This window comes from Fukomys damarensis, unplaced genomic scaffold, assembly GCF_012274545.1.
Source record: "Fukomys damarensis isolate Sample0158 unplaced genomic scaffold, DMR_v1.0_HiC HiC_scaffold_4, whole genome shotgun sequence".
NCBI lineage: Eukaryota > Metazoa > Chordata > Mammalia > Rodentia > Bathyergidae > Fukomys > Fukomys damarensis.
The window spans coordinates 31,759,079-31,773,568 of NW_022900916.1; the positions used below are offsets into that span (position 1 = coordinate 31,759,079).

Below are 14,490 nucleotides of genomic sequence, written 5' to 3' on the forward strand. Positions count from 1 at the left end.
TTCACTTTTGGTCCAGAGAGTCTGCTGTTCTGTGATTGATTATATGGAAAGCATTGTCCTGAGTGGCAGTGACAGCCTTTTCCATGGTGGCTGATCCTATACAAATTGCTACAAGGCTTTGATGAGGTTTCATTAACCTTGTATTCCAGAGCCAGGACAGACTCACCCTATGGGGCCCCTAGAGATTACTGGGTGAGTGGATTTGCAGGATGAAAAGAGAATGGCTTTTTCATCTCATCCTTCACACAGACCATATGTGCTTTCCCTTGCTTATGGACCATGGGGTGCAGCCCTATCCCCTCTCAGGGTGGTACCTCGTTTCACACAGAACAGGCGTGTGGGTTCCAAAGATGTAGGGAAAGTGAGGGCTGCTTTCTTCACCCCCATTGTTCTGGCATCAGGAGGAAACCCAAGAGTGTGGACACGTGGTCAGTGAGGAGTGCCAAGGCTCTTGACCATAAGGCCCTGGGTGGGCTCCAAACGGGAACCTGGGCAAGGCTTGTAGTCTCCCCAGGCTCACCATGAGCCCTGGCTTCATTCTTGTGTCCAGGGTGTTGGTCAAACATAACTGTTTTCCTTTGGTCAGTGAAGGGTAATTGATGTGAAGATCAGTGGAGGTCCTCCTTCCAATGGATTAAATGACTGCCGAAGAATTTGAGATCCCACAGCTGTCTTCCCCTTGTGGCATCCTTGGATCCCCATAGCCATAGCCCCCTTTGCTGGCCTAGGCTCAGCTATGGCCTGGGCTTGGTTGTCTCCCTGCAGTAAGAGGATGCTGTCCTCTGCCTCACAGCCCATGCTTGCTAAGGAAGGAGCTCTGGCTGCTACCTTCCTTCTCACAAGCCCACTGAAGCCTGGGCCTTGGCCTCTCTTTCCCCTGAAGACTAAGGAAGGGCCTGGAAACCCAGAAAAGTACTCCCCTTCTTTAACATTACCTGCTGTCCCTGAGTACCTAGGACTCCTCATGGTTAGACACATTGGATCTAGGAACTCTAGGCAGGTTCAGCACCCAACCCAGACGTGGACTCAGATGGGGACTCATCCATGCTGTGTCTGGCGTGTCATACTCCATTGAGGAATGATCTTGCATTTGCAGCAGCTTGGATCTTGATGCCACTACATACATAGGCGAGGCCCCAGGCTTGCCTCTTGCTCACAGGCCTCTTGCCTGTCTCCAGGCTTCTCGCTGCAGTCTTTGGCTGGAAGCCAGTCTCAAGCCCTCAGTGAGTGTGTTGGGGAACCAGGGATGGGATGTCCTATCTACAGATGAGCTTCTCAGATGACCTACACTCAGGATGTGCCTGGGGCAAACAGGAAACTCTGGACCAGAGAAACGTGATCCTTGCTGTACAAGACTGGCCTCCTGCCTCAGCCTGGCTGTGTCCTGTGCACATGTGACCGCACCCCTGGGCTAGTTTTAGTCTTGCCCAAGTAACTTCTACCTCCTTTCCTGCACTCTGGAGTTCACTCAAGGTGAGGCTCCACAGTGAGAGTCAGAGTGTACTGCAGACCACAGCTGAAAGGCCAAGTCCCCAGGCTGTGCTGGTGAGGGTGCGGAGAGACCAGGAAAGGACAGGGTGCTTCAGGTCCCCAGAGCTTCTCCTATCATCTGCAAGCCATGTTTACTGCTGCCTTCCTGAAGGAGCCCAAAGGAAAACCGAGCTTGACAGAGGTCTCCGGAAAGCCCATCCTCCTTTGGTCATCTCCAGCCCAGCAAAGGTTACCATCCATCCATTTACTCAAACGAGTGCTTTTCTAGTCCTCTGAGAACGGTATTGGCTGAACTGTGTTCCCTCCAAGTTCCTATGTGAGGTCCAAGGCCCCAGGACTTACAGATGTGACTATATTTGGAGATAAGGTATTTGGGGGGTGAATAAGTTAGAATGGGGTCACTGAGATAGCCCTAATCCAAATGACCTGAATCGTCATGTGAAGGGAGATTAGGACACAGGTACCCTTGGAGGAAGACCATGTGACAGCATGGCGGAGGACGGCATCCACAAGCTGAGGAGGAGGCAAGGAGTAGCCAGAATGGCACCCTGATCACATGTTTCTGGGCTCCACCATTGGGAGATAATCATTAATGCTGTTTAAGCCTCCCCATCTGTGGTATTTATTTGGTACCCTAAGCAAACTGACACAAACGATAAAATCCCAAACTCCCTGAGCTCCACAAAGCTTTCCCAGACTTGTCCCATTCTTCCCCTCTCACCTTACTCCCCCCACTGTCCCTTAGGGACTAGGCTTCAGATGCTTATTTCCTCTTGGGTTCTCCCCACCTCTGGGCCTTTGCACATGATCTGCCTGCCATGGGCCCTGCCTTTCCTGCCTTCATCGTCACTCTAACAGGGCCTTCTTCTTGTGGTCCCCTCCTCACCTTGTTAGTCTCCACCCAAATTTTCTTTCTTTCATCTGCTGCTTCTTTTTTTTTTGGGGTACCGGGGATTGAACTCTGTTGCTTGCGCTTGCAAGGCAGGCCACTGAACCGCTGAGCTAAATCCCCAGCCCCTGCTGCTTCTTGATTTAAGTATCACATCTCATTACTTTTAAGATATGGATTTTCCCACATTCGAAGATTTCTGAAATGGCGGTGCATTATTTCAGTGGACAGAGCATCAGACTTTGTCAACTTTTTGTCTTTCTGAGTGGTACAAAACAAAAAACAAAACAATGGTGAACAAGAAAAGCACAATAGATCCAACTGAGTGCAGTACCAGTGTATTTGCTTGAAGACTCTCTGTCATCCCTGTTAACCTGGGATGTCGCATCAGGCCAAGACTCTTGTTCCTTTCAGTGTTGTGTCCCCACTGGTTCGAGTGGTGTGTGGAGTGAAGTATAAGTCATGCCGAGTGAGTGTTCTCTCATAGGCAGGACCGTAATGGTCTGCAGTAAAACACTGATTTACGTAAACAAGCGCTCCTGACTCCAGGCTGGCTGCAGGTCACTCACAAGCTCTGCAGATTAAGCCTCACCACTGAAAAGCCTCCCGCGCCTGGTGGTATGGGGTGGTCCTGATCTGGAGGAAGCCTGGACTGTGCTGAGTGAATGCAGCCTCCAGTCCCCCTCGTCCCAAGCCTTTGGTTGCTTAGGAGTCCAAAGGAAGTGAGTTTTGTCTCTGGAAAATGTCACTCACTTGGAAGGGGCTCCTGAATGAGAGAGCTCATTTATAAACTCCCGGGCAGCTTTCCTCCCCCTTAATCTCTTGATTGTTATTTATATATGGCCAGCTGCCCGTGTATCCCTCTGCTGGAAAATCCAGGGTGGTAGATTGTGTGAGGGCCTGCACCCTGGCTGGCTTCAGGGGTCTTTCTTTGCCACAAGGCTCCTGTCACAGGAAGGGCCATCCCCAGAGAAAACTCTTTGGGGCGGAGAACAAAGCCAAGTGTGCTGTGAGGTTAGGCACGTCCAGCCCCGTTGGGGCGTCAGAATGCTCCACACCTCACAGGAAGCCCTGGAGTCACACTTGAAATCAGTGGGGTTGGGCAAGGGCCCCTGATGGTGTGGGGCAGGAGGGCCCATGGCTAATCAGAAAGTGATGAGCCCATTGTAAAGATGGCCCTCCCTCTGGCCTGCTCAGGGGCAGGTCTCCCTGGGGACATTCTGAGGGGGGCACCCTTCTGTGATAGGCCCTGGAGAAAGTATGCCCGCTGGAAAAATAATTCCCATTCTTTCCTTAATCCACAGGCAGTGGCTGTAAATACCTGAGCGTGCAAACATCTCCCCGGGGCTGGTGGGGATTAGGCCAGAATCAGCCTGGCCCGTGGCACGGACATAGCTGTGCAAACCAGGGCCCCTGGTGACTTGTGGGGCACAGAGGGAGAGAGTGTAGAGCAAGGGCAGGTTTGAGGGGCAGAACTGCTCTGGCGTTCAGGGCCTCTTATCCCCCTCCCCATCACTAGCTGAATGGCGGCAGCTTAATGAGGCCCCTTTGCCTCTTCCCCAAATGTTTACCTTTGCACATGGCACCCTGGGCTTTGAACTGTTCAGAGAATCTCTCATCAGAAGAAATTCCTGCTCCTTACCTGGGTACTGCCCAACCCTCTCCTTCCTTGCTCCTTCTGTTGAATGCCCCACTGCTCCCTTAATTTCTCCAGCTGTTCATTTGTTCCTCTCATCCCTTCAAGCTGCTCACCTGCCCCTTCCCTCCTAGCTGCATGTAGTTCCCAGTCCTACCTGTCTTCAAGGTACAGCTCTAGTTCAAGGCCCCATTGGTTCACAAGGGTTTCCATGCATCACCGCCGTACACCCTGGACTCTAGGGGCTGAGGTCATGGGTGTGATGAGCAGGGGACCTGCTGTGGTGCTGTGTTCATGGGGCTGCTGCCAAATGCTCTGGGAACTGGAAGGAGAGTGATTCTCTGCCCCTGGATTGGGAAATTTAAGTGACGTGGCTCTCCAGGGGAAGGAGACTCCACACCAAAGGCCCCTGACAGGCGGGTCAGGGTGGGCACACAAGAGCCCCATGAGAGGTCTTGCCCTGGTCCAGGTGACTGGCACGAGCAGACCTGAGGAGAGGTGGCCTGAGTCTCTCCAGGAACAACTGGGTGGGTAGGGGGAAGCTGAGGCGATGCCCAGGGGCCAGGTTTGTGCAGGAATGGAGCTGGGAGCCCCTGGTGGGCAGAGCAGCTCCTGCCTCCGTATGGCAAGCTCCTCGGCCTTTCCATCCTCCAGGTCGGCTGCTTCCTGAAGACCCCGAGGTTCCCCATCTGGGTGGTGTGCAGCGAAAGCCATTTCAGCATCCTCTTCAGCCCACAGCCCCAGCTCCTGTCCAATTGGAGGGCCGAGCGGCTCTTTGACCTGTACTACTACGACGGCCTGGCCAACCAGCAGGAGCAGATCCGGCTGACAGTTGGTGCGCCACCCCCAACCCATCCCTCGGGGAGCCTCCAGGCCCCTAGCCCGCAGACTTCATCTGGCCTCTCAGCCCGGCCAGAAGACAATGTAGACTCCAGTGTCAGGTGGTAGGAGAGTGATGAGTGCAGGGCCTCCTGGAGGAGGTGTCCTAGAGGGGCCCTGGAGCTCCTGTCGGTGGCAAGGGTGTGAGGTGAGGTTAATACGTAACAAGAGCCCTGAAAACTCAGGCTGACGAGTTTGGATTCTTCAGGCAATAGGGAGCCATGGAAGGTTTTGGAGCAGCGAAGTGATGAGGTCAGATGTGTTTTTAGAGTCGGATCATAGCAGAAGGTCATGGGAGTGGGACAGAGGCTGGAGATGAGAGACAGTGAATTATCTGAGCAAGACATGTCTGGGGGTGGAGGTGGGTCCAGTTGAGATGGAAATAAGGGGGCAGGGCTTGTGGTTACTGTGCTGACCCCAGGTGTGTGCGGAGCCCTGGAGTGACATGTATACCACTTTCTCCTTCCCAGACACTACCCAGACCATCCCTGAGGACAGCGGCAAGGACCTTGTCCCTCCTCTGGAGCTCTGCATCAGGACCAAGTGAGTTGGGCCAGCTCTGGCTTGAGAACCTTGCCCCAGATGGCTGGGATGGGGATGCAGGGAGAGGATGGGGTCCTGGAGCCCCCACCCTGAGGGATGTGGTGAGGCGATACTGCACCTGGGGCTTGTCAGAGGCCATTTCCCCATCCTCACTGTGGCCTATGTGGCATGAACCTTGCAGCTCTGAGATGTCCTCATAGCAGGGTGGTGCTGTGCCCTGTGCTGAGTACTGTTAGACTGTAAGGGACACTGTTGGCTTGGTGGGAACTGGAAGGTGCAGCAGCACTGGAAGGCAGGAAGGCTGACCCAGCCAAGATGAAGTGGGATGTGGTGGCTGGAGCAACAGCTCCCTCTGTGTCGGGTAGAGGTGGAGGGGCTGTGTTGGCCACCCTGAACACTCGGCAGAGGTGTAGCCCTCAGAAGCTGGTGGGAGCCCATTTCCCTCAGGGTTCTCCACTGGGCCCCAAGTGGGGGCCGCACCCTGCAGGTCTGGCAGTTGTCACTGTCAGGAGCATAGGTCCAAGCCTGGGTGGTGACCTCCAGGAGGCCACAGCCTTGCTGGTGGTAGAAGAGGGCAGCCTTGGGAGGAAGGAAACCTGGATTCTCTTCCCTTCCTTCAGGGCAACAGCCGAAGTGGCAGTAGCTGTGAGCCTGGGTGCTGTTCAGGCCAAGCCCTGGCTCCCTTGTGAGCTGTTGGATTTCACCTATTTGTACCTGCCTTTGTCATCTGCAAAATAGGGGCAGTGGCAGTTCCTAGCTCCCGGGGATCTTTAGGAGAGTGCTGGGACACTTCCACATACTCTGCTACGTTAGCTCTCATCTTGAGCCACTAGGCTGCTCGGCATTGGTGTGGCCCGAGGCAGAATCTCCATTTTCCTGCCTGTAAAGGGACTGGGGCCAGGTGGGGGCTGTGGACACCAGCCCAGGCCCAGTTCCGACTCCCTGAGATCCAAAGGGCACAGCGGGGCCCAGGTTCACTGTCTGCCTACAGGTGGGTGAGCCCTGGAATGAGCTGGGGAAGACCACTGAATCAGGGGAGTGGGAGGGAGCCAGACGTCCGCACTACTCCGCGCTGTCCCTGTCCCTGTCTGTCCACCCGCCCTAACCTGGCAGAGATCCCGCGTTCTTGCAGGGTCATGTCCTAGGACTGTTTTCATCAGGGGATTAAGGGCACATGCAGGTCTCTGTCTTTCATGTACAAAGGGCCACTCATTCCAGGTGATGAGAGAAGGGCCGCAGTAGGGAAGGGAGGTGACACCGGCTGTGGCACCTGGTGTAGCACAGCACAGAGGTCGCAGGTCATCCTTCCTGCGGAGCACCCACAGGGCTCAGACCACACCCTGGGTATAGGCTCAGCCTCCTCTGGGGCCCTGGCTGGGGCTTCTGTCTGGCTGTGTCTCTGTACGCCTACAGGGCTGCCTCGACTCCCCTACTGCTCACTTTGGGTAGAGAACAAGCTTTCCCCAGAAAATCGTTCTATCTTAGGACTCAAAGTTCCTCCCGGCATGGGTCCCAGTTGAATTTCTGGGGTGCAGCCCTAATTGGCAGTTGTTTGACTTGGGCTCCGGCCTATCTGAGAGGCAGCCCTTGCCCAGGACCAGCATAACAGGGAGCTCAGACCAGACTCCTGGGGGGTCCACTGGGGGCTCTTCTGTCAGCTGCCACTGTCTCCCAGGGCTTCCTTCTCCACTCCAAGTGGCAGATCTCAGGTGATGAGGGAAGCTGGAGAGGCGGCTTGCCTCAGGGAGTGAGCCAGGGGTCTGGGGGCAGATATCTAGGCGGGGCCTGCCCTGCCCTTACTTGTGCTCACTGCTGTGGGCTTGGGCAAGGCTAAGCCCTGGCATCCCCAGCAGTATCTCATGGAGCTTGTGGGGAGCACACAGGCTTAGGGACAGCAGGCCTGGGAACTCTGCCCCAGACTCCTGCCCGGCTCCCTGAGGTATGGGAGAGCCTGTGTCTGTTTTCAGCTTGTGCACTGGGAGGTCTTGCTCCAGAGCAGGGGTCTTCAAGCTTCAGGGACATGCAGATGCTCTGAAGAATGTGTCAGAACACAGATCTCTGGCCACCCAGGGCTCCTGCTGCAAGGCATCCAGGGAAGGGCCTGGGTTTATCTTTCTAAGAAGTTCTTAGGACTGTTGGTGCTGCTGGTGCTAGGGCCACACTTGGAGGAGCTGATCTGGGGACTGCAGAGGGTCAGGGCTCCCCCTTCTAATCCCCACCGTGTCTGCCTCGTGGGGGTCAGATATCAAGTGAGGCTGTGACCGTCCAGTGTCCCACCTGCGTGACACGCTGGGCTAAGGGCTTTCCTCTGAAGCCCAGCCTTCTGCCAGTTCTACTGGCCCATTCCCCACCCCCACAGTGGGGCTGCCTGGCCAGCTAACATGGTAGGATTTCCCAAAGTTATTCCCAGAAAGGCTGAGTGAATGAGGGAAGAGTGGGATCACTGTGTCCGCTCCCCTCTCCCCATCAGATAACAGAGCATTGTAATAGGAAACAGCAGACTAGCCCCCTGGAATCCTACTCTGAGGGGTTGGATTACAAAGGCTTTGCATTTTGTCTTCATCCCAGATTCTCAAACAGCTCAAAGGAGCGACTTGTGAAAGGGGCCTGCAAGGTCATGGTGAGGACCTGCTGGAATGGTCTCATCTTTGGGGGCTGGGGCTGGGGCCCCCGGGTGAGTTATGCTGCCTGATGCATGGCCTATGCTCAGGCCATTCCCAAGGCAGAGTTTGATTCCAGGCATTTGGTGAGATGCAGCTAAATGCTTATGCTGTCCTGCCCGTCTTGCTAGATGGGCTGGATGGCAGGATTGCTACTTGATAGACAGGTGGGTTTTCCCTCCCACCACATCGATGCTTATAAACTCGTGAGCTGAACTTCATGGAAGCAACAACTAGATAAGAGTTGGTTCCCTCTCTCAGAGACTGTACAGTGATCAAATAAAGAGAGGCCAAGTACAGAATCAAACCTGCTCTAATCCAGGGAAGGTCCTCCATCCACCTTGGCCACCCACTCTACCTACCCTTGGCCTAGCTCTGTTGCCCTGCAAGAAGACCTGGCTCACACGGACCCAGCACAGCCCACACCACACATCTGGCCACCTGGCACCTTGCCTGAGTCTACAGAAAGGTCCAGGAACATCACTTGGTGTGGCCCTTTCCTTTACAGACAGGGCGGTGGGGGTTCTCTGAATGGACTCTCTTCCCCAGCCGTACCTCCAGGCATGAGCAGCTTAGGCTCTCACTGTTCCAGCCCAGAGGAAGGTCACTGAGAGGACAGCGTGACTTCCTGACACCTGGCTCTGTTGCCATAGAGACATTGCACAAGCCCAGACTGGGTTTTGCCTTCGGAGAAGAGCATCTTAATTGGAACCATCCGTGGGTCCCTGTGTTGTCCTTACTTTTTGGTGTGACGCACATCTCGGCCTCAGAGAGTCTCTTGTTACCTTTTCTGTGTCAGGAATGTGGGGTCTGCTCCCCTTCCCTCCCCTGTCCAGTTCTCTAACCATGTCAGCGGAAGCAGACCCATTTAGGGTCATTTCCTCACAGGACACACACAGTGACCCCTCTCGTACTTCCAGCCTAGCTGGAGTGAGAGAAAATGAAAGACTTGTCATGCATCCAGAAAGAAGAGGAAAGAGCTCAGAACTGGGCCCACATGTTTCTGTTCGGAGACCCAGACCAGAAATTAAAAATGTAATTCGAGCTGGGATGAGTGCCCTCAGAGGCCTGGACAGAGTGCCCACCTCTCTCAGTGACGTCCCTGCCCCCAGGAGCCCCCTCTCCCACATTTCCTGCTGGGGCCCTGGCTGAGGCTCCTCCATCACAGTGCCTCTCATCCATGATGTCGCCACTACCTCCTTGTCCACACCAAGCACGCCCTCCTGATAGTCCACTACCTGTCCATATCTCTGACTTCACTCTGTGGTTGTCATGTGTGGATTCTGCTCCTGGCCTAGTTTTCCCCATATGTCACCTGAGTATCACCATACTTTCTCTTAGCTGTTTGTGAGATCAAGAAAAGAGCTGCAGAAAGCAGTCCCTCTCCTTTGGGGAACACAAGGAGTGTAGCACAGGGGACAGTGGACGAATCAGGTAATGGCAAGTAGGGTAAGGGTCCAAGGGGAACAGAGAGGACAAGAGACAGTGGCCACGGACATGGGCAGGGCTACACAGCACTTGATCAAAGGGAAGGAGAGTGAAGTGTGACTGAAGACCCAGGCTTCCCTGATGGGTGTGTGAGAGGGCAGTGGGCTCCAGAGCAGGTGCTCAGAGGAGCAGCTGGTATGGACGGCCATCCTCACACCACAGTCCCCTTGCGACAGGGGACACCAGTTCTGCCCTGAGCCTGGCCCAAGTGCTAAAGGTCCCCAGGCAGCCTGGCAGCCAGATACCACTTGTGCCAGGAGGAGCCCTAGATCTGATTTTAAAGGAGGGTAGGCAGGGGAGGAGGATGGCACATGGGTGGAGGGCAGAGCAAAGCCAAGATCGCAGGTGGGGGACAGCCTTTCCCCCATGAAATTAAGCAGGTTCCTAGCCTTGCAAACCTGTTGAAGTAGGGAATGGTCCAGCTGTTGCAGTGATTCCCCGCTGGTGAGGAGCAGGCTTTGTTTGAGGTCATAGTGTGGCTCTCTCCATGATGTCGGGGTTTTCTTTGGGCTCCAAGGAACAGGTATTTTCACCAGCTCAACCTCTAAGCCAGAGGTCCTCAGTAGGGTGATTTTACACCCCCAGGGGTATTTGGCGGTCAGAGACATTTTTAGTTGTCAACACCAGGAAGAGGATGCTAAATCTCCTGCAATGCAACGGACAGCCCTCCCTCAAGAAAATTTATCCAGTCACAAAGGCCGAAGGTGCCTAAACTGTCACACTGCTGGCCGCTCCTGAGTTAGTGCCAAGAAGTGAGCCCAGGGCTTTGATGCTGCCCCTCCCACTGAGCACTCAAAAGCCTTTCCATTCTCTCTCTCTCATTGCCACCATCACTAATTGCTGTTGGTTGCACACACAGAGCTCTTTTTCTCGTCCTCATAATTGACTCATAGACATTCAGAACAGCACCCGTTCTATCTCAGCCCTTTCATTTTTTAAAATGTCTCTGATTTTCTTCCATCATCACAAACTGCTTCTCTCTGGTGCATCTCCCCCTTTGCACCTGTTTACTGGGATGGGCCAGTTAGTTACCACTGTAAATAGCCTTAAAAATCCAGCACAAACCAGATAGCATGACAGGGAGACTTAGACACTGGTATGCCTCGTGGCTGGTGGGTGTGACTCATCCCTGCCCTGAAGCCAAACCCCATTTTTGCCAAGATCTGGGAAGTCTGCAAATCAGGGATCATGGGAGAAACTTGGGCTTGCCTGTCAGAATGGGGAACGTAAAGGCTGTGTGGAAAGGACCTGGGGACCAGGCTGAGGGCAGGAATGTTCCTCTCCCTTCTGCTGCCCCTTGGAGTCCTGAAGTCAAGAGTGTTCATAACACCCAAGACTTTGATGCTTATCCCAAATCTTAATAGAGCAATAAAAGTCTTTTAAATTATATACTTCAAAATTGCAAAGACGATGAAAGGAGGAAAAAAAATGGAAACAGCATGGCAGCCTCCATGAAACACTGCATTACATTGCTGTAGGAGGCTATCTGTCCCACATTTCCTGCTAATCTACTATTAGCCCAGTCAATGCATAGACTGGACCAGCCCTGAGGAACCAGGGATCATGATGCCTTCCCAGACTGTCTTACTTCCAATCTCTCCTCAGTTGTGCACGTCAGAGTAGAGGCATTTTTTCTGCTGGTCAGACCTACATTAGCCCCCCGGGACATCATCAGACTCCAACCTCAAACAGTAACAGCAGTCATCAATTAGGAGCACACTGACTTCTCCATGGCATGTCAAGTTGTCTCCAGACAGAGTCTCAGTGCCTCTTAATCAAGCAGTGAAGAAGAGTGTGTGATGCAAATCCATCGCATCAGTGGCTCAACCCCTAAGCATCTGATCAGCCTGACACACAGAAGCTTGGGAAAGAGTCCCATAGTCTGGTTAAAGCACCCGAAGCCCACAGAATCACTTAATTATTTCATGTCCGATGGAATGAGTAATGCTGCTCTTTCCAACACACATGATGACATTTGACAATGAAGCTAGGCAGGGCTCACTGATGACTGTTACCATGCATCTCTTGTCACACATTAGGCCGGGAGTGGGTCTTATTAAGATGGTACTTCCCATATTTATTGTTAAAGGATTTCTTTTTTTTTAAAAATGCAGACACTTTTAAATATCCAGATGTGTTTCTGAGCACTTGTGCCAAGAAGGATCTAAGGAACCAGGGGGCCTGGTAGGGAAGTGGTACTCCCAGCCTTGCGTGCCGGAAGGAAAGATTGATTGCCCAAGGGCCACACAACCCCACTTGGATGAGATCTCTGAGTATCGTGGACTATTAACACACGACACTGAAAGGCACAAAAAGGTAATTTTGGAAAGAGTTCCCTAAAAACATTCATGGCTAAGCAAGTTTGCCAGCATCTACCCATTTCAGTGTCAGTGTATTTGAATAAGAGGATACAAGTCAGCGCTTGTGTACAGACGGCGGATCTCCAGCTGTTAAGCCGGGTGCACAGCAGCAGGCAGGGCTGTATCTTGTGTCAAGACTGTGATGAACATGACATTCACACATGCCCCGCTGGCTGTGGGAGATACACCCTCACAGTGCCCTGGGTGGAGTGAGGACAATGTGATATTAATCATTCCCAAATGCACTGCATGCAAACACCATCTTCTTCACCAAACAATTCTATGGGAGCCAGAGGCACAGCATTGGCATTAAAATTTTTTTCTCCAAGAAATCTCTTTGCTCCTTGGAAGAGACCTGAAATGGTGTGAAGTAGAGAAGATACACAACAAGGGACGACACAGTGTTTACAGCTACCAGGAGTTCGGCTGTCACCAATAGGAAGGCAAGTTGAAAGATCAGACTGAGCGCGAATGGAAGGGTGTCACTTCCAACCCCCAAATCAGAGATGCCACTTAAAGCCGTGCACAGAGCTGAAGAAAGAGAGTGGACACCTGAGAGAGGGAAGAAAAGAAAAATCAGTGGGAAATGTTATCCCTTGGTACCTGCACAGCCTGTTTCCAGGTTCACCAAGGATAGCATACTCTGAGGATGCTCAAGTCACTTCTATAAAATACTGTAGTGTAGTATTTGCATGGAACTACCCAGTCATTTATATACTTTAAATCGATGATGGTAAACTATGGCACACATGCCCTAGTGGGCCGTTTGTGTCATGGACAGCTCCAAAAGGTTTGCCATCACTGCCTTAAATCACCTCTAGGGGACTTAAAATACCTAATACAGTGTCAGCATTACATAAGTAGTTGTATTATTTAAGGAATAATGAAAAAAGTCTGTACATGATCAGTACACACATACTTTTTTCATATTTTTGATTCATGACTGGTTGGATCTGTGGGTGCAGAACCCACAGATGAAGGGCACCAACTGTTCTGGAACCAGTTGGCGCTCCTGGGCGTGCCGCTGGGAGATATAGTGGTGTTACTTTGGGACAACCTGTTTGATCCTTTATTGAAGTATCTAGGGACACTAGACTTTCCCAGGCTGGTGAATGATTAAAGCGAGGATAGCTTTCCTTTTGTATTGCTCTATGGCAGTTAGAATTTTGACTTCAGTTCTGAAGAAAAACTTAAGGTTTTCAAAGTGAATTGTAGGCTCCCTCCCCACGCCTTAGGGTTTGGAAACCATTTATAAATCTGTCTCCAACTCTGCATTGCTGCTAAGATGTGCCACATCTGTGTTCTAGTCCCAGTCTTAGTAGACACATACAGAGTTTACCTATTGCAAGATTTCCATAAATTCTCTGTCTGCTGCCAGTGATTCCTGTTTTACAAAATCAGCACCATGCATTAAAATCAAGGGTTAAGAAGTGTCATAGTCTTATCTACAGTAACTTTTATGTTGGAATGGAACTACTATTTAGTTGTATCTTGTCCTGGACTTTAATTCTACTCAGTGCTTCTTATGGCTTTATAAAGTGGTTTTTAGAAACTCTGGCATGCTCCTGTGGTGCTCAGAGCCCTTCACGGGCCCCTGTGGTCTTACAGAAAAACCCAGAATCCTTGTGATGTCCTGCTTGCCAGGGTCATCTCTTCACATCTTTCCTGGTTCCGGCCACTGGACCTTTTCCAGCACTTTGGACACCCCAGGGTATCTACTTTCCTAGTCCTGCACAGGCATCTCTAAAGAGCCACCATCAGACGCCTCTGGAAAGCAGCTGGGCCAAAATAATGCCTGGACCACGCCCAGGAGCACAGGGCCCGGAGTGCCCGGCACAGGATCAGCTGTGGCATAGATGGATAAACCACCTGCCCACTGCCTCCTCCATTGCTATTGGAGGTCCTGGTGTATCTGTTTTATGAGGATGTGTGGGTTGTTTGTACATGTGGAGGAGAGAAGTGGATAGGATGGCAGTGGAAAGCCTTCCTCATCTGAAATGAGACTTCTGGTGAGCATGGGGAAGGCAGTGTTTCTACCTGGCAGCTCTAACTCTCCTGTTGCTCTGCCTTTAGGTGGAAGGGGGCCTCTGTGGACTGGAATGGTTCAGATCCCATCCTGTGACCCTGGATGCAGGTTATAGCTCCACTACTCATCCCTGGGGTGACCCTTGAGCCCCAGGCCTCGGGGCAGGTCTCCAAGAAGAGCGTCACTTCCACCTGAGCTAACACTGCTACAATCGAGCAGAGCCTCCGTGCTCCTCCCATGCGGGTTCACCGAGGCTAAAATGGGCCCTGAGTGCAGTTGCATTGCCTCCCCATGGACCCTGACTACCAAGGATGGAAAAGAAGCCATTACTGACTCTGCTGCCATTTGTTTGCTTCCTTCCTTTGTTCCCTACCCTTGCCAAGATCTCTGAAATGGTTGGCCCTGGAGACCCAGGGCACTGGTTATTTCCAGTAGTCGGTTTTCTATAAAGCAAGAGTCAAACCACACTTAGGATGGAGGCTTCTTTATTCTACTGGTGCAAAGGAGAATACAGCCTG

General features: G+C 52.4%; 1 protein-coding gene across 3 annotated transcripts in view; it reads left to right on the top strand.

Moving 5' to 3' along the window:
- The window catches only part of Mindy4 (MINDY lysine 48 deubiquitinase 4), a 110,954-nt gene extending 96,515 nt beyond the window's left edge, over window positions 1-14,439 (top strand). For 2 of the 3 annotated variants that reach the window (XM_033757586.1, XM_010628328.2), the window contains 3 exons: window positions 4,671-4,851; window positions 5,366-5,438; window positions 14,020-14,439. In XM_033757586.1, coding sequence (XP_033613477.1) covers window positions 4,671-4,851; window positions 5,366-5,438; window positions 14,020-14,068 — 303 coding nt within the window. In that variant the 3' untranslated portion in view covers window positions 14,069-14,439. The other variant, XM_010628329.2, reaches the window with a different exon arrangement.
- Window positions 14,440-14,490: the final 51 nt, after the last annotated feature.